The 27,586-nt window shown below is 43.6% G+C and overlaps 1 protein-coding gene across 1 annotated transcript; it reads left to right on the forward strand.

Annotated features, from left to right (window-relative positions):
* Positions 1–1,690: 1,690 nt before the first annotated feature.
* Positions 1,691–27,586, forward strand: LOC116832784 (uncharacterized). Its single transcript, XM_032793812.2, has 13 exons — positions 1,691–1,763; positions 1,834–2,262; positions 5,284–5,418; positions 8,385–8,509; positions 10,271–10,339; positions 12,060–12,173; positions 13,502–13,617; positions 14,804–14,859; positions 17,701–17,753; positions 19,661–19,788; positions 21,030–21,186; positions 23,277–23,445; positions 26,876–27,586. Exons 2-12 carry the CDS (start codon positions 1,972–1,974, stop codon positions 23,419–23,421), a joined length of 1,389 nt encoding a protein of 462 aa, XP_032649703.1. The 5' UTR covers positions 1,691–1,763; positions 1,834–1,971; the 3' UTR covers positions 23,422–23,445; positions 26,876–27,586.

A 27,586-nucleotide genomic window follows, 5' to 3' on the forward strand; every position in this document is an offset into this window, starting at 1 on the left:
CTGCAAGAATTCCTTTAGGAAAAACAGTTCTCACTGACATCAAGCATCTGGGAACAAATAAAACAGCCCCTAAGGGAGATGAGTAAAAATAAACAGTGAAATATCATGTATTTCAATACTGTCTTTTTCACTCCATGCATCTGATGAAGTGAGTTTTAGCCCACAAAAGCTTATGCCCAAATTAATTGGTTAGTCTCTAATGTGTCACAAGGACTCCTCATTGTTTTTGCTGATACCGACTAACACCGCTACCCCTCTGAAACATGTGAAATTTGTGCCTCTGGTAGGTGCCCCTGAAGGGGAGCTTGAGTTCAGGAAAAGCTGCTGACCATGAATGGACAAGCGTTAGGATTGGGGCTGGTTGGTAGCCCCAGGCTAGAGTCTGGGGTGGATGGTGGCCCCAACATAAGGTTAGGCTTAGCGCCAATTGGTGACATCAGGCTAGAGATGAAACCTATTAGTGACCACAAGTCAGGTATATGTGTGGGGCTGGTGGGTAGCCCTGGACTACAACTCAGGCTGGAAGGTGGCCTCAGGTTAGGGCTAAGGCTGGGGCCAGCTGGAGGTCCTAGGCTACGGCTGGAGATCAGTGGTTATCCTAGCCTAGTGTTAATGTTGAGAGTAGACCCCTATTCATACCGGCTCCAAAGAATTTGGAAAGGCAAAAAGAAAGAGAAACCAGCAGGGCATTCAGTCCAAATCCAAAAGCTACCAGGAGTGGGCAGGGCTGGGTTTCAGGACTCATTGCTAGCAGCGAGTAGCTGCAGAGAGGGTCGAGTAGCTGCAGAGAGGGTTGTTGTGAGCTAGGATTTGGCATCGACTGGCTGGAGGACTCTGCACAGCATGTGCGCAAGGAAAAGGGACAAAAGACTATAGCTTGGGACCAACTGTGTAGCAAGAGGGTGAAGTGTAGCCAGTGGCTGAGGACACCACAAGTGTAGCCAGGAGCTTGTGGTTGTACTAGTGAGTATCCAGGGGCTGGATCCTGCAGTGAAGTAAGTGTATGTGTTTGTGTAGCCAGAAGCTGCATTGTGCACTGGGGAGTGTGTGTGTTGCCAGGGGCTGGATTGTGCAGTGGGGAGCATATGCAGAGACAGGGGCTGGATCGTGCAGGGAGAGTGTGTGTGTAGCCAAGGGCTGGATTGTGCAGTGAAGTGGGGAGTGGGGTGTGGCTGGATTGTGCAATGGGATGTGTGTGTACCCAGGGGCTGGATCGTGCAGTGAAGTGAGGGGTGTGTGTGTAGCTGGATCTTGCAGTGGAGAGTGTGTGTGTAGCCAGGGGCTGGATCGTACAGTGAAGTTGGGAGTGTGTGTTGCCAGGGCCTGGATCGTGCGGTGAAGTGGGGAGTGTGTGTAGCCAGGGGCTGGATCGTACAGTGAAGTGGGGTGTGCGTGTGTCTGTGGTTGGATCGTGCAAAGAAGTGAGGGGGGCGGGGTGTAGCCAGGCGCTGGATCGCGCAGTGAAGTGGTGTGTGTGTGTGTCTGTAGCTGGACCGTGCAGTGAAGTGGGGGGGTGTAGCCAGCGGCTGCATCGCGCAGTGAAGTGGTGTGTGTGTGTGTGTCTGTAGCTGGATCGTGCAGCGAAAGGGGAGGGGGGGTGTAGCCAGGGACTGGATCGTGCGGTGAAGTGGGGAGTGTGTGTAGCCAGGGGCTGGATCGTACAGTGAAGTGGGGTGTGCGTGTGTCTGTGGCTGGATCGTGCAAAGAAGTGAGGGGGGCGGGGTGTAGCCAAGCGCTGGATCGCGCAGTGAAGTGGGGTGTGTGTGTGTGTCTGTAGCTGGACCGTGCAGTGAAGTGGGGGGGTGTAGCCAGGGGCTGCATCGCGCAGTGAAGTGGTGTGTGTGTGTGTCTGTAGCTGGATCGTGCAGTGAAGGGGGGGGGGGGGTGTAGCCAGGGGTTGGATCGTGCACACACTCACACAGGCTCAGGAGCTGCCCTGGGAGGAGGGACCCAGCGCTGCATCCCCGGATAATGCCCGATCTCCTCAGCCTGCTGCTGGCCGCGCTGTGCCTTTTCCTGGCCGGGTGGCTGCTGCGGAACCAGCGCTGTCCCGCGGCCCCGCCGGGCCGCAGCTGCAGCCGCTACTCGGCCCCGGGGACTTGCTTCCAGCTGAAGAAATGGGCCATGTGGGGGGTTGTCTCCCTCGCGTTCCGCCAGCGCCGGAGAGCGAGCGGCGCCGCCCGACGGGCGCAGACAGACACCGGAGCCTGCCGTGGGGCGGAGGAGCGGGAGCGGCTGCAGGGGCTGGTCTGCAATGCCCATGTGAGTGCGGCCCTTATATCCCCGCCTGCTAGGGTGTCCCCAGGGGGCTGGAGCCCGGCATCTCTCCGGGATCAGGGAGATGCGCAGGACTGGGACCAGCGCCTCCTCCCGGCAGATTTGTGACGATCTTAGGGGCAGATTCTTGGCTGGTATAACCCTATCAGGCTCCGTTTAGACACCTGGGCTTCCCACTAGAATCTGGCCGGGTTAGGGCAAAGAAATTAACCATCTAGGTTTGGGTAGAGCCATTTCATGCAAAAACATGTTGGTCATTACCTGAGTCCTGCTCCTCTTCCTTCTGATTGTTGCACCCTCTTCTCTTTGTAAGTTCCCCTTGGCAGGGATGCTTCTGTCTGTGTGTCTGTGCAGTGGGCATCTGATCTCAGTTGGGGCTCCCTTATGCTTCTATAATGCAGATAATAAATATTATGAAGCCACTGTTGCAGGAACTAGAACCAGAATAACATTGCAGGGCCAAGAAGCTAGAGATAAGAAAGTGCTGGCAAGCGCGTAAGGCGGAAGATGCAAAATAGCTGAAGATGTAGGGTAACATCTTCATCTGGTGTAAATGGGTATTGCTTCATTGAAGTCAAGTTGATTCACACCAGCTGAGGATTTGGCCCGCTGTCACTGTCTACCAATTTGCAACATATTCTAAAGGTTTTGAGGAATTCAGAATTTCCTTTTTCAAGCTGATTGTCATCACATTGGCATTGTGTGTGGTTTTGATGGGCAGAGATGGTGTCCCTCGCCTCTGTTTGCCAGAAGCTGGGAATGGGTGATGGGATGGATCACTTGATCCACCTGTTCCATTCATTCCCTCTGGGGCACCTGGCATTGGCCGCTGTCAGAAGACAGGATACTGGGCTGGATGGACCTTTGGTCTGACCCAGTATGGCCGTTCTTATGTTTTGTTTTGTTTTATTTTTTAAATAAAAGACTGTTTTTAAAGTTGGTATTTGAGACACGGGGACACAAAGCAAGTCATGAAAATTGTAATAAGTGATATTGAATGTGCATCTTAAAGTAGGGCTGGAAGAACCCTTCGTGTTTTTGTCTATTCCAGTTCTGTGAAAGCCCTTTCTGTGGCAAGGACCAAGATCGCCTTCCAAAACTGTGCTCACTCTATGACCAGACAACACTCCGACACCAGAGTGGTCTGAAAAGTGGTTCAGATTGTAACCTTCACCTGTCACCCAGCATTACCCTTTTCCTTGTCAGACTGAGAGCAGTGGAGCACCTCTTCTAGTATGCTTCCAGAAAATCCCAGCAATGATCCTGAAACTCTCTCTCCAAATATCTATTTTGACAGTCTAATGCACTCTGCTTTGCACAATATAGGACCCAATTATCAAACTTGGCTACCTCGTCACACACATATATGCATATTTAGGTGCTTAGATGGGCACTTAGTCACCTGAAGTAAGTATTTTTAAGCATTATTCTGAGTACATTTTTCAGAGGCAGGAATTTATCCACACCCAAAATGCACAAAGAAGGCAGGTTCTGCATGTGCAAACCTGATTTCAGAAACTGCGTCTGGTGAGGGGTTGAATAATTTGTGCATGTATACAGCTGAATTTGAAAACACAGGCATTAACATTTATCATTTGGACCCATAACTAGCTGATTAGGACTGTGATTGAATTTTACTGAAATAAAATTCTATCTTCCCTGTAAATCTGAATATTCTGCATACAATTTTGAGCTACTATCTCAGCTTGACTCTGGTGTAACAAGTGTAGCACCTGGGTTTGGAACCACTTCACACTGGATGCTGGGGCTAATAGCAGTGCTGTTTGCCAGCAGGGCAGATGTAAAATCAGTCTGGATCGTGACTCCGAATGCCTGGGGATATCAGGCATGCTAAAACATATGAAGCACAAGAAGGCCCACGACAAGGCCGACAATAATACATACAATAAATAATCATTTTGACTTGAAATGTGTCAAAAATCATCAAAACAAAAAGTTTTGATGTTTCTAAAATGAAATTTTCCCAGCATTTTGGTCTGGTTAAAAATGTTGAAAACTTGTCTTTTTTTGTCCCAGTTTGGGACAAAGCAAAATGCCAAGATTGTAGAGTTTTTTTTGTGAGTCATAAATTCCATCTTCTGGCCAGCTCTAGGAAAGGCACGGGTGCTCCCAAGTGGAAGTGATCAATGTTAAAGGGAATGAAAATTTGGTTGTTGATGGTCTGTGCAGGAAATATGTCAAAGTGTTTCCCCAGGGTACTGGTCAAGCACTCTAATTATACCTATTTCTTTTAGGGAGAGATGTGACACTATTCATTGCAAAACTAGCAACCTGGTTGATTTAGGACAATATCAGGCTTGTTCCAACAGACCACAGTGCCAGGGTTTTCAGTCATATTTTCCTTCTCCTACAACTTCCTCGCGTTGTTTCTAAACTCCAAAGTCAGCAAACAGGAAAAAAAAAAAGTATTAGGGTCTAACGAGCTAATAAATGGAACCATTGCACAATCCGTTGTTAAAGTAATTGCTGTGGAATGAAGAGATTATTTTCTGTCTATTTCTTAAAGAGACATGTGGTCGTACAAATATTAAAAGAGGAAGAAGCATTGACAGCTGATTAAAAATAGTGGACTGGGAGTGCACTCACTGACCAAGTATGACCTTGGGCAAATCTTTCAACTTCTTGGCAGCCCTGCATAAATAGAAATGAGAATACTTACATACTTGCCTGAAGTATTATGAGGCTTAATGTAATACATTACTATTTGTAAAACACTTTGAGATGCTAGGTTGGAAGGGCCTTAGGGGTGGGGACTGCAGATGTTGATTAAAAGCAGTCTCTGGATCAAGTCCACTAGTGTCATTCTACAAAGGACTCACATTAGGAAGAAAGAACATCCTACATCCTTTGAGTAGAGGGGAAACTTAGCTGGCCTGATGATTTCTGACATGCATAATCACTCTTCCCCACACACCTCACTTCCCATTTGTTCTTTGTTCTCTCTCTTAATGCTAAAGCATTTTTTTCCCCTTTACCTTTCTGTAGGCCCTGGATTCAGTTTACTTCACTGGGTTTACAGAAACTGACAAGACTTTTGTGATCACTCGTCTAGGAAGACGTCCGAATGGGCTCTGTGAAATGTGGCTCTTTCTCCGCGTGGACGGAATTGGAGAGTTTAAAGTAAGTGGAGAGTGAGAGGAAAGTAGGTGGCTGGAGTTTTGGGATAACATTCAAGGGTGATGTTCGTTACCCATCTGGAATTTAACACTGAGGTATGACCCCAAGATTATTATTCTATTATGAGTGGTAATGCTTAATGACTAACCCAGAATGGGGCTCCATTGTACCAGACATTGGACAAATGGAGAGTAGACAGTCCTTGCCCCCTAAAGTTGACAAACAGACAAGACAGACACAGGGGGAAAGATGAGGTATAACATACAAGCAGAGTGAATAATGTGATGGTCGATTTAGTGGCCAATATAGATCCCTGAGAGACTGCTTAAAGAATGGATAAAAAGTAATTCAAGCAGAGACTAAAGCTTTCTGCCTCTTCATAAACATCAACATCTGGAATTCTGTGCAAGAACGCAGTACTATGACTAAGGTCAATTACAGGTAACGTGTCTGTCCCTTTGTTTTCCCTCACCATGTTTCAGTCTCTTTCCTCATCCTCTTGTTTCTCCACCATCCTTCAGCAGCAGAGGAGGTCTTACTAGCTCAACATGCCTCTACTCCACAGTAGCTCTTTTTCAAGTGGCTCTGGCAGCAGCAGCGTGAAGCAAAATACAATTGTGATTCTAGTTCATCCATTACTGGGTCATAAATGATTCACTCAGCTGTAGGGCAATATGCAGGAGGACAAGGAAAATGCACCTTTTCCATGTTCCTGCACCGAATGTAGCTGTTGCCATGATCCTGACATAGTGTGTGATTTTGGATTAGTGAGAGCTGTTTGAACTAAAGTTTTTGGTGGATTTAACCTTTTTAATGTTCACAAATTGCCCGCAAAGGATTGTGACTTTAAATTGAGCTTTTAAGATTTCTAGGAACATATCTATGCTGTGAGCTACATGCTCCTATTTAATCTGAGCGGTTGCTCACCTAAGTGATATGGTAAGGTTACCGTTCTGTCATTGGACAACCTATATTTTATAAACAGGTGCGTCAAGAAATCCGTAAGGTGTTGAATATTTCAGGTGACGGACAAGGAGCATTTTAGGGAGACACATGTAGGGCTACTTATTTCTTTCAAAAAATAATTAAATCTGTTCCTATGTGTGTTTTTGGGTTCGTTTTTGGTTTTTTGTAAATGGATGGATTCTTTCCTGACTGTGGAATACAGAAAAGTATAACAGATTTTTTGGCTGTCTAGTAGACAACATATTTTAGTTTCTCTTGAGTACTTCTGGCACAAATGCCATCATTTGCAGGTAAAGAATTATATGCACATAAATAAAAGTTCTTCTCTAAACATTAATGGGACTAAAAAGCAACAGTCTAAATGTTTGCAGAAAACCAAACAAGTTAGGATCTAAATACACTTCTTATTTTCATTATCGTAACACTTAGAACCACCAAAAGCTAGAAGAGCTTACGGTCTAAACAGATGAGATGGACACAGGGTGAGAGCAAGGAAGTATTATCACACTCATTTTGCAGATTTGGAATTGAGGCAGAGGGACATTAAGTACTTTAATTGAATTGATTCATAAGTGAGATTTAGCAAACATGCCGATATATTTTCCCACTGTTTGCCTAACTGCAGTTAGGGAGATATGTGTATAACATGGACTCACTGCTCTGAGTTTAGCAGTTGCAAGGCAGTTCAGTTTCATTATCTGTTACCTGGCTAGTATTACCTGCAGTAAATACCTGGTGATTTGAACAGGATCGTATTTCAGACTCTATTATGGCAGACGAAACTGAAGTCTTAAAACAGTGACTGAAAACTGCTGAGTGTTAGAATGAGGAGACATAACTGGTTCGTGGCTGGGACCATATGTATGCAATTGACAGAAACCCCATTTTTTCGTAAACCAAAGCTCTGCCAAAATGTTGCATATAAAGCTATTTTTACAAGAGAGAGTGACACAGGGAGGAACTCGCAACAGATGCAAATCCCATTGACACCAAGTGGTGTTACTAATTTGCAGTAACTGCAGAATCAGGCCCCTGGGTTGGTAAGGATTCTGTTTCATGTGTTCTGCAGGAGTAATTTCAAATAATAATAATGTCTATACCAGCTGCATGGTCCTCTACAGCTCCTGCCATCTGCAAATTTCCCCTTCCTTTACCGCTGTCACAATATCATCTCTTTCCAAATTTCATGATAAAACACATTTTTCTCCCTTTCCTATGCTATTTCATTTTTATGTACCCCTCTGTTATCAACTCCCATGAGTGTATGCCTGTATGAGTATATGTATTAGAGTAGATTCACCATCTATTGCTTTTTTACAGCATGACTTCCTCTAACTTATATGATATATGCTGTCATATATTTAACCTCATAAAGCCTTTCATAATGCAGTTTACATTTAAAAAGTTGTACAGAATAACTGCATAGGGTGAAATCATTTCTCTATTGACATCAATAGGAGTTTTTTGTAACATTCTTTGAGATCCAGTGATGAAAAACGCTATACAAAAGCTAGGTACTATTATTTTGCCGTTGACTTCAGTGGGGGCAGGATTTCCTCCATTAAGTTTATAGCTATGAGCAATCCCATTAAAGTCTACATAGGGAAATTGACTGGCAGAACTATAGAAATAATGATGGATGGATGGATGATGGGATAAAAGTGGTTTTATCCTGGTATAATCACACCGGTCAATTTTCCCATGTAGACAAACCCTAAAAACAGTGTGGTAGTAATGGTTTCTCTTGACAGTGTTTGCATCATGAGGTCCTAGAGTAGTAAGTTACGATTTCATTCCATTTACTGTTTGTGCTGTCTGCAGTAATTACTTGATATTCATCAACTCAGGTATTTTACATGCAGTTTTCTCCTCTGTGAAATATGTGGAAAGAAAAAGCTCTCTCTGTCAATGTTCTTCCTACCACAGATGAATAAATTATGACCCCACCTCTCCCTTACCCCCACACTTTAATTCAATGAATGTTTTACTGAATTGTCTCTTAGCACCCAGTACATCCGGACATGATGGTGAGTGATGAATCTGAAACATGCTGGCGTGGCGGAGGGCTGATGATTGAGTGCTTACAGCCACACAGATGCTGGAAAATAAAATTCAATGGACGACTCAGGTATTATCATATCATCTCTAGGGGTGGGGGAGAGGATTGCTAAGACACCGGACTCAGGAAAACTGGATCAGTTCTCAGATCTGCCAAAGACTTACTTTGTCACCTTGGAAAAGTCATTTAATCTCTTTCTGCCTCAGTTCCCACCTGTAAAATGAGGGTGATGATAATGCATTGTTTTTTACTGCCTTTTGTCTGTATTATCTATTTAGGTAAGTTACTTGTGTGGACAGAGAGTGCCCCTCACAATAGGACCTGGATCTGTTTAGTTAGAATGGTTAAATGGGATAAATCATGCAACTACAAAAGAGGTTTCAGGACAGGTTGTGTACAAACACAATAGCCTTTCCCCGAGCCTCAGCTAAACTCTGCTGAAGCACAATCTACAGTGCTGTCTGATCAGGATAATTTAAAAAGCATAACACGGAGTTCGAAACAGTTCTTATTATCGCCTTCAAATCCTATTCAAAGACAGCACCGTACCACGCGGTAGCTTAGTGTACAAATGTTTACATTTAATACAAACAGCTCAAGCATTTTAACCAGTACTTGGAAATATATTTAAATAATTTTCTATTAGGTAATAAGTCTAGCAGTGTAGTCTTCTGATACCAACTTTAACAAACTCTGCTGTTGATGTCATGCAAGTAGAGTTTATAATATCTGCATCACAGTGAAGGGTTTCAGCATAACATTTACATTTTACTTTAGCACACATACACTCATTCTTTCCTCTCTGATCTTCTTCAGAGATAACTTCTGGTGTGATCTAAAATATACAGTGTCAATGATAAAAATTTCAGGCAACAGCAAGAACTGAAGTGTCTCTTATCTTGTCCATATCCAAACACTTCTGCCTAGCCAGGAAACAGAAAAAAATGTGGTCTGGGGGAGATCCTTCTGCTAGCCCTACTCAGTCCTTTGTTGACAGACGACTTGCTCTCTTGAGATAATGTTTCAGATGGGAAATCTGTAGCTAAAGAGTTACAGGTTTTGAAGCTATGGCTGAAATGTTCAAAAGTGTGTAAGTGGCTCCCATTTTCGAAAGAGATGTAGGCTCCTGGAGGTGTTTTCACAGGTGTTTAGGTGCCTCAAGATGTAGCTAGACCCCTACTGGAATTTACAAAAGCACTTGAGCATGTTAGTTGCCTATTTGCATCTGTAGGCTCCCAAAAAGCTGTGAGGATCTGGGCCTAGGAGTCTGACTTTCATGGACTACACACCTAAATCACGTTTGAAAATGGAGCTAAGGCTCCTAAGTCACTTAGGGGGTCTTGAAAATTTTACTCCAAGCTACAGCACCAGACACATATTTTGGCTTTGCATTATCATTTAGCCAAGTCCCCTGAGAACATCTTGTAGCAACTATAATTCTCCGTCCTCCACAAGGTCAGATTGGCTCAGCTCTCACAATGAGGATATGACTTGCAGAAGTGCCAGCCTATAAAAGTTGGCTGCCTATGTTGGCTTCACGAAAGCTATCAAGCATGTTTAGTACCTACAACTCTTCTCTTTAGATTTTTCTGGTTTGCCTGCTCTGCCCATGTACAGAATGGGTGATTTTAACAAAGCCCTTCCTCCCTCTCTATTGTTGCTTTCCCATTCGTTGGACTTAAACTAATGAAATGTTGCGATATAAAAGCATATGGGTTACACAACAGCTCAGTAAATGAAAAGGGAGAAGTGAAAAAAAATGTAAGGAATGTTGGTAAATAAGGCTGCTGATACAGAAACAAGGCAAAATAACAATGTCTGATCTTCCAGAAAAAGACCGTATCGGCATCAGTGGAATGAAGAAGAGGGCGAACTTGTCCATGTTAAATTCTCTTTCCAGTAAGAGCATGGCTATTTGATGCATCCATTTTTTTTTGTAAGAGTACAAATAAGTTGTGGGCCAGATCTTGACCCATTCTAATTCTGTTTAAGTTGTGCACGGACCTTGTTTTGTCTTTCAACTCAGGGTGAATTTTCTCCTGTATGTATAAAAACATTCCCATTTAAATTACTCATATAATTTATTGAGGATTGGCCTGATAAATACAAATCTGTTACCTAATCATTGCCTGAGCATACTGTTAAGCGATTTGTCATTTTATTAACTCACTACAGCAAAAACTTTACTTATATTTTGGAACTTTTAATTTAAAGGAAAGCTGCCATATGCTTAATTGTCAAAGTTAGGACTTCTTTAAAAAGTTTTATAGTCTCCTGGTGCATCTAGGTGCCACTATTCATATTTTTTCTGTATTTGTGCAAAAGTGATGAGTAAAAAAAAAGAGTAATGAACAACCATAGTTTATAGTAAGGCTGCTATAGCTATAATCATCTAGTTAGGAAAGAGAATACAAGCTAACTAACACAGAGCCACCGTCTGCTTTTGGCTATCTATGGACTTGGAATTTTGCATGCATATCCAAGGGTGAGATTTGACACATCGCATCAATGACAGAAATATATATACAAGGAATTAAACTGAGCAGCTCCGTGATGGACTGTGTAAGAAACAAATCCAATGTCTGCATCATAGCAAGGTCAAACTGGTGGGGAAAGGAATGTTGTAACCTAGAGTTAGATGCACATTTTTATAGTGTCCCTTAAAACAGCCCACAACTTTCCATCTCCCTTAAACAATCTGTAAACTGGGAAAAATCAAGCTTATTAAAAATGATCTTGAGTAATATTTAGAATTTTTTTTAGTTTATTAAGATCAGGGTGACCAAATGTCTCGATTTTATAGGGCCAGTCTTGATATTTGGGGCTTTTTCTTATAGGTGCCTATTACTCTCCACCCCCATCCCAATTTTTCACATTTGCTATCTGGTCACCCTAATTAAGATTATATTTTCAGAACAATTTTGCTTTAAGGGCTGTATTCTCCAGAGAACTTTGATGATATGTGCATGCAAATAGTGCACAGAGCCAACTCTTAATGTAACTGTCTGCCTGCTCTGATATGCTGCTGGGAAGTGACAACAGCATAGAAACTATAGGCAGATATAACTGTGTCTTCACTGTGGACTTTTGCCAGCACACACATCAATCAGGGTTCGTATGTCTTCACACCCCAGACCATCATAGCTTTTTGTAGTGTAGAGATGGCCTGCGTTTGATTTGTTGTTGCCTACTCCTGTTGATCTATAGGGTGTGGCTACTCACTTTCCATCCAAATTAATATTCTGCTCACAAAAGGACATGGCATTTGTGCTACAACATGGAGTGTGTACGTTACAATAGATCACAAGAGAAAACGAAGCAGCAGTATCACAGTTTAGAATCTTTTGCTATCTCCACCGCCATTCCAACTTGATGAGTAATTAGCTGACATGTCCAGTGCTGCTATGCAATAATTTAATCTTTGCATCATGGTTTCTCCACTGATCCTTTGTTCTTTTTCCTAGAGAAATGTAATATCTAGACCTATTGTAAAAATCAGAATATTCCAAGCATGAGAAATACAAAGGCATAAATCCTGCAGACAAACTGAAGCTTTGTCTGAGTCATGACTCAATCCAAACTGAAAACTGATGAGATTTTGCTTTCTCTTCTTTTGTAGCTGGACTTCCTTTTCAGATATATTTGACTTTAATCTTGACAGTCACCCGAAAGCGTTTGCACATGCCATTGCTTTGGAAAAGTGGAGTGCAGAGTTCTTCCGGAGAGTCAAAGAGTGAGAGACAGTTTTAACTCTTCTGGGGTTGATGGTAACTTTTGCTTTACTGGCCCAGCTAGTATTACCAGCTAGTTTTTCCACAGACCAATTCATAATAAAGCTGATCAGATACAGTCAACGTCTGTGTAAGTTTCTGCCTTTGTTCTGAAGGTTGTGTGTATTTTTTATTATTTTATGAGAATAATTTAATTTAAATCTGTACGTTAAAGAACTTTGCTCCTCCTGGCCTAGATGAATACATAAGATACATTTTTATTGTAAAATACGGTAGTCACCAGTAAGGAGTCAGGATTTGCCAATATTGCTATGCACATAGTTTAGACCCCGCTCCTGGTATGCATTCTGTGCAGGCCCCCCACTCACCTGGGATCCCATTAGCTTTAGCGGGGCTTCATGTGAGTGCAGGGATCTGCCCTTTGTAAGAACAGGACCTTCGGCGGCAAGTTCTTTGGGGCAGGGACCATTTCATTCTTGGTGTTTTTTACAACATCTAGCACAGTGGGATTCCGATCCTGATTTGACCCTTTCTCTCTAGTGCCTGGCACCTGGTGTAGGCAAGTGTGTGTCTGTGAAATGAGTAAAAAATGCTACTCTGTCTCTTCTGACATGGCAGCGTTTTACACCCACTTTGTGTGGTGTAAATTACTACCCCGTTACACCAAGGCAGTGTCTACACCAGGAGTTAGGGGGTGTGATTCACCTGCTCGTGTGCACACACTCGCCGTAGTTCCCAAGAGTATAAATAACAATTAGTTGTGGGAGCGGCAGCGGAACATGGCCGAGCCGTGCCAAGTGTGAACTTGCCTGAAACTGGTGCTCAGCTCAGCCCTGCCACCGCTGCTGCTGCTCATGCTACTGTGGCTTCACTGCTATTTATACTCATGCATGTGTACATGAGCAGGGGAATCACAACCCTCGCTCGCACCGTAGACATAGCTGATGAGGCAGAGAAGAAAAGGCCTAAGAACATTGTCTCTCTTATTCTAAGTACAGGGAAATACAGTGAGATCGTTGTTGACATATGCTGACTTTTAAGTGGCGACTACTGAACTGTCGCTTTCGTAGGGAAAAAAGAAGGCAATTATTTTAGGAGGGGAAGAACTTCTTATAGCCTCAGAGTGTCTTTTTGTACAGTTCGTAGCAATATTCTTAAAACTCAAAAATATGTCTGACAACTTACAGCTGGGATCCAGATGTTCTGAAATCTGTGTGTCTTTCATAATAGTATCAGCCCTTTTCTGATTGGGGTTTGGGGAGTATGTTTGAATAAGAAGCTTTGTTTCTTAGCTGCATGATCACCCCCCCCCCTGCTTTTTTTTCCCCAGAGATGGGGAACAACATTCTCGTTATGAACAATGGGGCCAGTCTATAGGAGAAATTGAAATTGAAGGTCATGGGAAGAAAGAGGTCTCTCTGAGAGGCGTTCGGAGCCACTCGTACGGTAACAGTATCCTGAACGATTCAATTATGTGGCAACCTAGAGGTTATCACTGTGGCTATTAAGGATTGCAGCATAATCACCCTTAAGTGTGACTTGTAAAATGATCTGTTTCATGATTAGATCTACAATTGTTTAACAAAAGCCATTTTGCAGCTGAATTTATGATATGCAATGATCAGAATCTTCCCACTGCAAGCTCATTCGTGATTTCTCACTTTAAATGCCAAACAAAGCTTGTGCTGGGAGAACACGCTGTCTTGTGACCATCCAGCCACATTCCTCTAGCAGAGGGAGTGCCTAAAACATCATTCCTCTCCATGGCCCATATGGCTGAGAGACAATCTGAGAGACTGAAGACTCCTTCACTGTCCAACCCCACAATCAGAGCCAGCTGACAGCTCTGAAATGGTGCTAATGTCTGGCTAAGGGGCCTACTAGGGTCAAAGATTCCTTCCAGCCTTACATGTAAGCAGTATGTGCGCATAGGATGGAGGAGCCGTGAGTGGGGTATATAAGGCCCTACAACCTTCCCCAACAGAAGTGTTGTTTGTGAAGAGCTCACTCTGAGCCCCCCCGATTCACAGGCGTCCCTGCCTCCCTCCACTTCAGCAAGAGCATCTGCTTCCTCTAGGCAGCATTAGCCTCTGTGGTTCCTGCAGAACGGGGAAAGGGGTTTAGGATCCATGGAAGCCCTTACCATAGCAACAGGCCTGTCCCCAGGATTGGTTAGGTCAGTGCAGAGTAAGGGGGCTACGTTAGCCTGTTGATACTAACTCAGTTAAGTATTTGAATTAGTTCTAAAGAGCTTTCCTAGTTACAGCAAAGAAGAATCTATCCTGTGGGGGTCATGCCACTACCCTGGAGCCTATCCTCTGAGCTGCACTGGGCAGCCATATAGCCTTGCTCGCTAGCTTGGGGCCTTGAACAAGTTAAAGGGGAATGTTTGGCCCCTAGCTATGATTGCAGCTAATTAACATTAGTCAGGTCTAAAATTAAATCCTTAATAAGAACAGTTTCATTGATATTTCTACCTACAGGCATTTTTATAACCTTAGTATGTGATTGCCTGGTAGAGCATTTATCTGGCTAAAGATAAGGAAGCCAGATACCTTTATATAAATGCTTGTGCTTAAAGTGCTCAATAAAGGTGAACTTTCAAGCACATATTCTCAATTTTTCCCCCCAGGCATCCGAAACTGGGCTGAGATTTACCGATATGTCATGATTTTGATGCATTGTGAGGTAGGTCTTATTGTGCCTTTCACCACTCTAGAGATCAAATGCAAACTTCACTCGACTTGTAGGATATGTCTGAACATCCAGAAGCAATATCCTAGGAGGAAATCAAATCTCATAACAGCCACATCTTTAGACCTTGCCTTTTAGCAAGTTGTCTCGTTGCCAAACCTAACATTAACACTCCCTGAATAAGTTCTCAGTAGCACGTGCTTGCTGGACTCTGACCTCGTTAAGCATATCCGAGATGTTTGTTTATACAGTGAACACACAAGAAGATTAATGGCAAATGATCATCTTGAGATAGTCACATTGTGCAATTTGCTAGGTTCGTGGGTGGGCAGTTGCCATCCTCTGAGACATTAGATAATGGTTCAGATCCTCTGGTCTGTCTGAGCTGTGCTTGGCACAGAACGCCTGCCACCCCCTGTCCCTCCCACTTCAAGCCATTTTTAAGTTCGTTCCGTTTGGTCTGACCAGTCCGATGCCTTGGTACAAATTTGAGCACAGCTCTAATTTATCCTTGGCTGTCCACAACCCCAAGGATCTGCTCCTGCAACTGGAGATTACCAGGTATAGGAATGCCCCAGCCACACACTCTTTCCCCTGGGATTGCCACCTGCTGCTCCTTCCCCCGCCCCCAATCTCGATTTGAGGGTGTGGCACAAAGTTACTGTGTAGGCTCTATTCCACCTGGGGATTCCTGTTGCAGAAGGGAAATTTACAGGGGACTGGAGCTGCACGCTTTACAATAACTTTGAAGCTTCAGAATGTGCTACTGAGAGTGAGTTCTCAGTGTGTGATTGGTGAGTACTGCAGCATTAGTTGTTTTCTCTAGAAAAGTTCATGCATGAGGACTCTAAGGATGTGGCTGTTAATCCTTTTTGAAGGTGATATTTCATTTCCTCCAAAGGTGTATGTCAGGGTGATACAAATCCATTCTTGCCATTTTCCATTCCTAGGGAAACTGCTTCTAAAATATCTGTTTGTTTCCTCCCATGTTTCGCTCAAAACTTTACATCTTTTGTTAGCCCCAGTTCTGATTTGCAACTTCTCTGTTATCAGGAACTTCACCACAGTCCCACTCTTGAAATAGCAGTAGAGACGATTTAGAAAATGTCCTTATGTCTGGGATTCCCCCCTTCCCTCCAGTGCACTTACATTTATTTCGCTAGCTTCTCAATTTCTCATTCCTCCTTTGCCAGGCATCTTGTTTTGATCTGGCTGTGGGTCCTTGCAAAAGACTGCCCATCTCTGTGGGTGAAAGTTCATCAAACTTCTGGGGACAGATTCTCAGCTCCTGTAAATTGGCACAACTCCTTTGATGTCAATGGACTTGGAGCTACCCTGATTTAGACCAGCTGAGGGTTTGCAATGTTTTAAGTCAGCTCTAAAATGAAAGGCTCTGCAAATATTTCCATACTGTGTCTTTCTCATGATACATTTTTGTGGCTATGCTGAAGGAATGTGCGGAAACATCCCTGTATGAGCAGCTGGGCTAGTGGAATTATTTACAGGGGGAATCCAAACTTGGGCATCTTGCCAGGCAAAGGCTTCTTAGAAGGCAGTTCCTGTGTTGATACAGGTGTAGGGAATTCCAGAATGTCCACATTTCAAGAGATGAACTCCCAAGCAAAGAAACAGAGTGAGAGGGCTCAATCTTACGTGGCCATCATCACTTCATGCCCTGTAAAATCTTGTATGCATGAATGCAGTTGCCTTGATTAAACAGGCAGCATTGTGCAGATGTGCCGTAGGGTACGACTGAGCCGCTGGAGTATACAATTCTTATCACCAGGTGATACCCCCCCAGCAGTTTGTTTACAGTTATGCAGTGTATGCGTACAGTGAACACCTCCCCATCCTCCCGGGAGTGAGTCTCACAGCCCAGATCAACTGACTTATGCTGTGGGGCTTAGAATAGCAGTGTAGACATTCCTACTTGGGCTGGAGTTCACACTCTGAAACCAGGTGAGGGTTTCAGAGCCCAGGCTCCAGCCTCATAGCGTGGGCCCAAGGCAGTTGAGCTGGGCTCTGAGACTGGATCTGTTTTTTGCAGTGGACACATAACCTTAGAAATTAAAATTATTTCCACCTTTTGATTAGAAGCCACCCACATCTTTGCTTTGATAGGAAGGAGTAAGTGTTTGACTGGTAGAGGGTTGGCCCCCTTCCTTTGTGTATATATGCAGCTCATGATGGGCTGAAATTTACACGACAGTTGCAGGAAAGGAACAGAGCCTTAGAATCATGGTAGGGACAGGTATGAAAAGAAGGAAGGCGCATTTGCTTATTTATTTAACATTTTTCCTATGTACTGTTCCCAGACACTTCTAGTCCTTAACTCTGTGTCGGCTTTCATTTCTTACTGCTGCTACTGCCTGTGCTCGTTGTATTGCTACTGCTGGCTGCGTGGTCCTTCTATCCTCCCTTTGGGTATCCTTCTTCCATTCATCTCCATGGCTTCTTCCATGCAATGCCATTACACTGTGCCAAAACAGCCTCTCTCTGAAAACACATAAAGCCATTAAACATCACCGCAGCATCAAGGTTAGTCCTTAACGTGTCTGGTTTGAATTGTCTGCCTCACATTTACTGAATGCTGTTCACGGGAAATATAAAATGTCTAGTACGTAAGTTGATATATCAAGAAAGTTTGGCAACATGCAATAGTAAAATGCTGCATAAGCCTTCTCTTCTCTGGAATCTCTCATTTTAGGAGATCAGTGGCTTTCTGGAAGAAAGTGGCAATTAGGAATTATTTTGATTTGTAGCATCGTAAACTTAGATGTCTCATCTGCTCCAAGCAATTAGAATACTTTCCCAGCTCTGCTCTTTTTCTTACAGGATGGGACGTCAGCGCACTTAACTATTATTTGTATACCAGCAACTACAACACAGTAAGTTCAAGCAGCCTGTGGAACTTATACTTGCCTTCTTCTGCACTGGAACGGCCAGATTTTCTTCCAGACCACAGCCAGACCTTGGTTTTTGTCCCCACAGTTTTGTGGTTGCAAATAATCATGAGTCCAGCTTTTACCTTCAGTTATTTGCAGTCTCTGTTTAGATCATTCAGCTGTCTAAGTATATGATTTACAGACACCAATTGAGCACTTCCAGAGATCCAAGTTATTTTATGTGCACTTGCAAGTGAAAGCTTGGAGGCAAGCATTTAAAATCTGTCCTTTTGTAGTCGGTGTGATACTAACGCAGCTATTAACAAGAAAGAACTTATATAGCATCTGAAATCTGAAATCTCAAAGCACTTTACTAACATTAATACAATCTCACATCAACTTCATGAATCCAGGGCTACCCAGAGGGGGGGCAAGTGAGACAATTTGCCCCGGGTCCTGCAGGGCCCCCCCACAAAAATATAATATTCTATAGTATTGCAACTTTTTTTTGTGGAAGGGGCTTTTGCTTTGCCCCAGCCCCCTGGATCTCCTGGGTGGCCCTGCATGAATCAGGACACATTATAACCATTTTACTGATGGTCAAATTGAAATAGAGAAGTTAAGTGACTTGCCCAGAGGACACAAACAAATCAGGAGTCATTGTGGGGAAATAAATCCAGTAGTCCCAGTCTTTTTACATTGAGGAATCAGTTTACAACTTAAAGGCAGGTGGTTTAAAGTTTCCAGTGAAGTGGGCTAGTGTGTATGTTTTCAACAAGTATCCTATTGCAATATTTGGACTCAAATTTTAGAACACCCCTTCCTGGATTTGGTGACTTCTGGATTTTTAGCTTAACATCATCTTTTCTCAGGTCTTCACAACCCTTTCTAGCTAGCCCCCCCAGCTCTGTCATAAAATTCTTAAAAATTCCCCTTCCCTGAGGTTCATAAGAACTGCCATCCTGGGTCAGACTAGTGGTCCATCTAGCACAATATCTTGTGTTTGACAATGGCCAGTACCAGAGCCTCAGAGGGCATGTACAGAACAGGGCAATTTTGGAGAGATCCAGCCCTGTCTTCCCCTCTTGGCTAACAGCCTCTGATGGACCTATTCTCCAGGAACTTAGCTAGTTCTTTTTTTAATCCATTTATACTTTTGGCCTCCACAACATCCCCTGGCAATTTTGTCTTGTTTGCATTAAACCTACTGCCTATTAATTACACTGTGTGACCCCTAGTTTTTGTGCTGTATCTATTCACTTCTTCCACACCATTCATGATTTTATAGACCTCTATTAAATCCCCTTCATCTTTTCTTTTCTAAACTAAACAGCCCCAGTCTTTTTAATTTCTCCTCGTACGAAGCCATTCCATATCCGTGATCATCTTTGTTGCCTTTCTCCAAACCTTTTCTTGGTCCACTCTTTTGAAATGGGGTGGCCAGATCTGGACAGAGTATTCAAGGTGGGGGAACACCATTGATTCATATAGGAACATTATGGTATTTTCTGTCTTATTTTCTATATCTTCTACTAGCTCCTAACATTGTCAGCCTTTCTGACTGCTGACCCTTCTATCCAGCTGGTTCTCCTATGTCTCTTCACTGTCTTTGTCTCAAGAGCCTCATTGTAAGTCTTGCCTCTTGCCTACTCTTGTTACTAAAGAGCAAAGAGATCTTTAGTTTCCTTGCTCCCTTTCCCAGCATGCATCACTACCCATCTACAGTTCCCAGGGGTCCTCCAGGAACCACTCATCTTCAGTTCTGTGCTGGATCAGAATTAGGGTGGTACCTGCCTGTAGCCTCCCTTAAAGGGCCAGCATTCAGTCCCATGAAAGACATTGTTCGTTTTAATTGAGCATCGGAAACAGTGACCTGTCCCAGCCGTGTTCTGTTTTTTTGTTTCTCTAAGTCTCGCTGTAGGTTATGTTCTTTTCCCCGATGGGAAGAAGGCTGGCATTGACTGGTCCAGTGCCTCCCTGGCTGAAATGGCGGATGATGGTTGTATCAGAGATTTATACCAAGTCAGTTTCACTGCAGGTAAGTTAAAGGAAGTCAGGTCATCTTCAGTTTTTTTCAGTGCTAAACAAAATGTTTTAGCATCTGGGAAATAACTTCACTGAATTATAAGACAGGTACAAGCAAGGGGAATTTTGCAAGATGCACTATTCGGTTGCTATATTTTCCAGAGATCCCATGTACAATATAAGGAGGGGGAGACCAAAAATCAAACTAACAAGCATGTCCCCTCTCCAAACCAACCCAGCCAGCAGAGTTCCTAGTGATTCTAAAATGTTCTGGGAGTTAGGGCCTTGAGTCTCTAGTGCCTAGGTCAGGCTTGTGATGTGTGTGGGGAGAGGGGGCCGCAGTCAGCATGGCTTCTGATCTCCTCTCTCACTAAGCTCCCCTGTGTATAGAGCCTAGCCCCAAGGGTGGGGCAGGATGCTCCATGGTTGGCTGTAAGTTCCAGACTGTCCCTTCACTAGTCAGAACACCCTGCTACAAGTCACTATTATAATTGTATTTATCCTGGTGTGGTTTAATTGTGTGCGATTACCTCTCAAAGGGTCCAGTTACCAGACTCTTTGTCACCAGCAAAGACGTACAGGGTATGTCTACACAGCAACTAGACACCCGCTTGGGCTTGGGTTGCAGGGCTGTTTCATTGCTGTGTGACTTCTGAGTTTGGGATGGAGCCCAGTCTCTAGGACCCTGTGAGGTGAGAGGGTCCCAGAGCACGGGCTGCAGCCTGAGCCCCATGATCCTGAGTTGGCTGGCATGGGTCAGCCACAGGTGTCTAGTTCCTGCATAGACATACCCATACATGTGCTTAACTTTAAGCATTGGCGTAGTCTCATTGGCTTCAGTGAGGCTATTGAAGTGCTTAAGTATAAGCACGTGTATAATTCTTTGGCAGCCAAGAGCCTCAGGTAGCTGTACCAGAGGATGTCAAATCCCCAATTGCGCTGAACATCCCTGTGTTGCTCAGGTTTAACTATCCGGGAAATGACTGTTGAAATTTCCAATCTCCTTTGGTCAAAGCTCACATTTTGGCTTGGGGAACCAGCTGCTCGAAAACACTTAGAATGGTGGAGGGCCAAAGAAGCTTTAGAAAAAAATGTTCAAAATGTATACAAAATACTTAGAAATATTTTTTTTTAAAAAAAGGTTTAGGGGTGGGGGAACTGTATGAAATCAACATATAGCTCTTGCTTGTTTAATCTCGACTAAGTACTCTGTCATATGGTCAAGGAAACCTGCCTACATTTTCCCTTCCTAAGGTGGCCAGTTGTTTGAGGTTTGTGCTACGCTGGACAAGCAGGCTCGCCCTGTGGTATATAATGGTTTAACCGGAACAGGCATATTCCATGAGTGCATTGCTGATTTCCAACTGAATCGGACAGTTCCAGGCTGGGGCTTGGTTGAATTTTATTACAGGTGAGATCCTGGTATACAGGAGTAGAGAAATTATTCTTGTACTGAGAGCTGAGTGGAGACAGCAAACCAATATGCTTTCGAACAGAAGGCACACATCTGAATTGCCAGCCGTGGCATTCACTGTTGTTTGCTTTCTGTGAATATTTGCACAAGCACCGTTCGTTCCAAAGAACATTTGTGCAAAACAAAACTGTCCTGAATACTTATGCATGTATTCTTGTGTCTATGTGTGCATCACGGGGGCTTGAATCTCCTGCTGGCGTTATGAGTGGAAGGCCATCTGCTCTGGGAAAATGAACGAGACTATGTTAATGCGGTGGCCTGTCGCATTATGTAAATAATGAATCACAAGTATTATCCATTCACAAACAGCACTTTAGCCATCTCAAGGCTGAAATTTGTTCAGCTGAAAGATTTGTCAAACAATTGGAAGTAGCAGACAAAGTATGAATAAACTCATCCTTTGTTCATGGGTAACTTTGGACACAGCCCTGGTAAAGCTCCCCCTGCTGGCCATTCACCAGGCTGTTGTTTTGGGCCCACATGCTGTGTGGTACTGCCTCTGGTTTGGGTCTTGAGGCACACTCTTGGGGTGCAGCTCCTTCATTTAACATCTTCTTCTGAGAGCTGAGAACTAGGGTCCAAATGCCTAGACAAAGTGACTTATGCCAGCTCCCCCAGAATCTCCAGTTGCTTAAGCTCCTTTCTTACAGCTCCAGCCTCGGGCTCACTCTGGATTACAGTTTATTTCTCCAGAGACACATCATAGATAAAGCACGTAACACCCAGATGCTGCAAAAGGGATTTTAAAACAATTACTCTTTACTTGAGACAGCACAAGACATATATAGGTCTAAATTAAAGAATACAACATCTCTAGCCCATCCCTGCCTCAGTTTCTTTACCATTCTGGAGTGTTCTTCAGGATTTGAAGCAATGTCCTTTCAGGATCCCAAGTCCCCCTCTCCTGCACCTCTCACATTATGGCGCCTTTTCTAGAACATGGAGTCTTCCACCCTTCCAACCAGCTTCCTTTGGCTTGGCTGGTCCCACAGTTCAAAGAAGACCCTCTCTGCTATGAAAGCATGCTCTTCTATTCCTCTCCTGCCCAAGATTTCCTTTTCTCTGAGTCCCTCTGAGTTTTTAAATGTGAGCAGTAGCTCCTGCTTTCGGTGTTTTCCAGTTGGGACATTTTCCACTCTCTACTCCCCTACAGATAAACTTGGTTGAATGGGTTTGCCAGCTCAGGCATCACCCTTAGCATACCCACTGTTCAGCCAGAGCCCAGCTGTTCCAGTTAACAACTTTTTGTTTATTCTGTGATATGTCAAGGACTCTATCAGCCCACGGTTGACTCACTACACAGTGAGGCCTTTGGTGATACAACACTTGTATAAAATTAACCAGAATTCATAAACGATACATAGACAGGTTACTCAAATTGTCACAACTTGTGAACAGGAGAAAAGGCTACAGTCACCAAATACATTTTTCACTGCTAATTGTTCACTCGGCTGTGCTGAGATGTATGATTATTTCTGATTCACTAGAGAATCCAGTAAAAGATTAAGCCCAAGTTTTCCCAAAATTAGTAATGATTCCTGGGACTCAACTTCAAACATCTTAAAGGGTTATGATGTTCAGAGGACAGGTGCTCAGCGCTTTCTGAAAATTGGACTCCTTTAAGGTATCTAAAGCTGGACTCCAGGGGAACATTAGTTACTTCTGAAAATTATGGTCTAAGACTGTTGCCAGGTAACCAGATAGCTTATTAGACTCATAGACTTTAAGGCCAGAAGGGGCCACCATGGTCATGTAGACCAGTGGTTCTCAAGCCGTGGCCCATGGGCCGCTTGCAGCCCAATCAGCACACAGCTGCGGCTCATGTGACATCTTCGGGGCCATATAGGTAGTATATAGTGTGCATGCAGCCCACAATGGTAAATAGGTTGAGAAACACTGATGTAGCCTGACCTGCACTGAGTGACATACATACATGTTGAGAATGTAGTATTCATGACAGAAAGGCAGTCTTACTCCTTGTCTTCCCTACCACTGTGGCATAACATGCATCATTTCTATACTTCTAGAGATGCAACTGGACAGCTTATTCCTAATTTTGGCTCTACGTTGAAGGAGCCATCCGTTCCTGCCAGCTCCCAGTCCACTGAAGAGCACTCTCAATATACCAAGGACGTGGGCGGCAAAGGAGCTCAGCTAGATCAGCTCACATAGTTACAAGAGCAGCTCAGGAACAAAGTGAGTTTTCACAAGGAGCCAGCATCTTTCAGCCTTCAGCTCTCCAGTTTCCAGACTGTGGAGTTTTGCAGTGTCATCTGTGTTGTTATAAATGCATGTATGTGGCAGGTCAGTCTTGGAAACTCAAGCTATATCATAGAATCATAGGACTGGAAGGGACCTTGAGAAGTTTGATAATTGGGTCCTATATTGAGCAAAGCAGAGTGCATTGGACTGTCAAAACAGATATTTGGAGAGAGAGTTTCATAGAATCATAGGACTGGAAGGGACCTCGAGAGCTCATCTAGTCCAGTCCTCTGCACTCATGGCCGGACTAGGTATTATCTTGACCATTCCTAACTGGTGTTTGTCTAACCTGTTCTTAAAAATCTCCAATGATGGAGATTCCACAACTTCCCTAGGCAATTTATTCCAGTGCTTAATCACCCTGACAATTGGTAAGCTTTTCCTAAAGTCCAACCTAAATCTCCCTTGCTGCAATTTAAGCCCATTGCTTCTTGTCGTACCCGCAGAGGTTAAGAAGAACAATTCTTCTCCCTTCTCCTTATACCAACTTTTTATGTACTAGAGAACTGTTATCATGTCACCTCTCAGTCTTCTCTTTTCCAGACTAAACAAACCCATTTTTTCCCCAATCTTCCCTCATAGGTCATGTTTTCTAGACTTTTAATCATTTTTGTTACTCTTTGGACTTCCTCCAATTTGTCCACATCTTTCCTGAAACATGGCGCCCAGAACTGGACACAATACTTCAGTTGAGGCCTAATCAGCACGGAGTAGAGCAGAAGAATTACTTCTTGTGTCTTGTTCACAACACTCCTGGTAATACATCCCAGAATGATGTTTGCTGTTTTTGCAACAGTGTTACACTGTTGAGTCATATTTAGCTTGTAGTGTACTATGACCCCCAGATCCCTTTCCGCAGCACTCTTTCCGAGGCAGTCATTTCCCATTTTGTATGTGTGCAACTGATTGTTCCTTCCTAAGTGGAGTACTTTGCATTTGTCCTTATTGAATTTCATCCTATTTACTTGAGACCATTTCTCCAGTTTGTCCAGATCATTTTGAATTTTAATCCTATCCTCCAAAGCACTGTCAACCCTCCCACTTTGGTATCATCCGCAATCTTTATACTTTAACCTTATCACCTTATTTTCTTCTAAATGTTTGCAAATTGATTGCTTCATTATTTGCTCCATTATCTTTCTGGGTACAGAAGTTAAGCTGACTGGTCTGTAATTCCCTGGGTTGTCCTTATTTCCCTTTATATAGATGGGCACTATATTTGCTCTTTTCCAGTCTTCTGAAATCCCTCCCACCTTCCATGATTTGACGAACTGGGAATGTTAATAATGTGTTCTTTCAATACTGAGTGGGGAGTATTGACCTGGGAAGGTTGCAGGGGAGTTTTGCAGGGACTGTCTGCATTGGGATGGGAGACTTTCCTTGAGGGAGGATACCTGAGCACATAATATGAGAACCCAGGATAGGGGTTGGAGGCCAGGTGACACCTCTGCCCAGGAAACTGGACAAAGGGTGGTGGAGATGCCGGGGCTGAGTGAGATGGCTGGAGGGAGTTTCATTTTGGAGCTGGCTGGGAAAATGGAGGGGAGCCGAGATGGGGCTCTGGCCTCCCTGCCCTCCTTCCCCCCCAAGAGGGACCTAACTGAGGGGGTCCTGTTGTCTGTACCTGCAAGATCGATCTTGGACTGTGTTCCTGTCATGTAAATAAACCTCCGGTTTTACTGGCTGGCTGAGAGACATGGTGAATTTCAGGAAGCCAGGGGTGCAGGGCCTTGTCTCCCCCACACTCCGTGACACATGACTTTTCAAAGATAATCGCTATTGGCTCACATATCTCTTCAGTTAGCTCCTTGAGTATTCTGGGATGCATTTCGTCAGGCCTTGGTGACTTGAAGACATCTAATTTGTCTAAGTAATTTTTAACTTGTTCTTTCCCTATTTTAGCCTCTAATCCTCATTTTCACTGGCATTTATTACATTAGTTGTCCAATCACCACCAACCTTCTTGGTGAAAACTGAAACAAAGAAGTCATTAACACATCTGCCATTTCCACATTTTCTGTTATTATTCCGACCCCCCGGCCTACCCTGTCTTTGGTCTTCCTCTTGCTTCTAATGTATTTTAGAATGTTTTCTTGTTACCCTTTATGTCTCTAGCTAGTTTGATCTCATTTTGTGCCCTGGCCTTCCTAACTGTGTCCCAACATACTTGCGTTATTTGTTTATATTCATCCTCTGTAATTTGACCTAGTTTCCACATTTTGTAGGACTCTTTTTTTGATTTTTAGATCATTGAAGATCTCCTGGTTAAGCCAGGGTGGTCTCTTGCCATACTTCCTGTCTTTCCTACACAGTCGGATCATTTGCTCTTGTGCACTTAATAATGTCTCTTTGAAAAACTGCCAACTGTCTTCAATTGTTTTTCCCTTAGACTTGCTTCCCATGGGATCTTACCTACCAACTCCCTGAGTTTGCTAAGGTCTGCCTTCTTGAAATCCATTGTCTTTATTTTGCTGTTCTCCCTCTTACCATTCCTTAGAATCATGAACTCTATCATTTCATGATCACTTTCACCCAAGCTGCCTTCCACTTTCAATTCTCAACCATTTCCTCCCTATTTGTCAAAACCAAATCTAGAACAGCCTCCCCCCCAGTAGCTTTCTCCACCTTCTGAAATAAAAAATTGTTTCCCATACATTCCAAGAACTTGTTGGATAATCTGTGCCCTGCTGTGTTATTTTTCCAACAGATGTCTGAGTAGTTGAAGTTCTCCATCATCACCAAGTCCTGTGCTTTGGATGATTTTGTTAATTGTTTAAAAAAAGCCTCCTCCACCTCTTCTTCCTGGTTAGGTGGTCTGTAGTAGACCCTGACCATTACATCACCCCTATTTTTACCCCTTTTATCCTTACCCAGAGACCTTCAACAAGTCTGTCTCCTATTTCCTTCTCAACCTCAGTCCAAGTATATACATTTTTAATATATAAGGCAACACCTTCCTTTTTCCCCAGCCTGTCCTTTCTGAGCAATCTGTACCTTTCTATACCAATATTCCAGTCATGCATATTATCCCACCAAGTCTCTGTGATGCCAACTGTGTCATTGTTGTATTTATTTACTAGCATTTCAAGTTCTTCCTGCTTATTCCCCATACTACTCGCATTAGTATACAGACATTTAAGATATTGATTTGATTCCCCCCCACACCCTCCATTCTGTCTTGTCTCTCCTGTATCCCTGGTATAACAACTCAGGCTCCCCTCAAATTCTGACCCTTCTCCCAGGTCTCCATGTTTTTGACTTACCTGTGGGCTTTGGTCACCTGCCCGCTTCGAACCTAGTTTAAAGCCCTCCTCATGAGATTAGTCAGTGTGTATTCAAATATGCTCTTCCCCTTCCTCGATAGGTGGACCCCATCTCTGCTTAGCAGTCCTTCTTCCTGGAACAGCATCCCGTGATGAAGGAACCCGAAGCTCTCCTGGTGACACCGTCCTCGCAGCCAGGCATTCACCTCCAGGATGCATCTGTCTCTGCCTGGGCCCCTACCCTTGACCAGAAGGACTGAAGAGAACACCACCTGCACTCCTAACTCCTTCACCCTTACTCCCAGAGCCCTGTAGTCGCTTCTGATCTGCTGAGGGTCATACCTCGCAGTATCATTAGTGCCCACATGGATGAGTTGCATGGGGTAGTAGTCAGAAGACCAGATGATCCTTGACAATCCCTCCAACAATCTCCTTGATTTCTTGATCCCTAGAAGTCACTACAAAATGATCACAGAACATTTTGTGGTAAACTACCCAGATTTGTTAGTCTGTCTACAATTGTACCTGAAGCAGAACCAAAAAAAGTAAGAGACTATGGCAGCACTTCTTTAAAAGGGTTATCCATCAGTGAACTCAAACCTACAATGCTATGTGCAAATATTAAATAGTCATACCAAAACTTCTAGTAGAAAGTTTATGGTTTATATCTAAGAATACAAAAATCTCTTATTAAAAATAAAGTATCAGGGGGGTAGCCTTGTTAGTCTGGATCTGTAAAAGCAGCAAACAGTCCTGTGGCACCTTATAGACTAACAGACATATTGGAGCATGAGCTTTTGTGGGTGAATACC

Source organism: Chelonoidis abingdonii, chromosome 19, assembly GCF_003597395.2.
Source record: "Chelonoidis abingdonii isolate Lonesome George chromosome 19, CheloAbing_2.0, whole genome shotgun sequence".
Lineage (NCBI taxonomy): Eukaryota > Metazoa > Chordata > Testudines > Testudinidae > Chelonoidis > Chelonoidis abingdonii.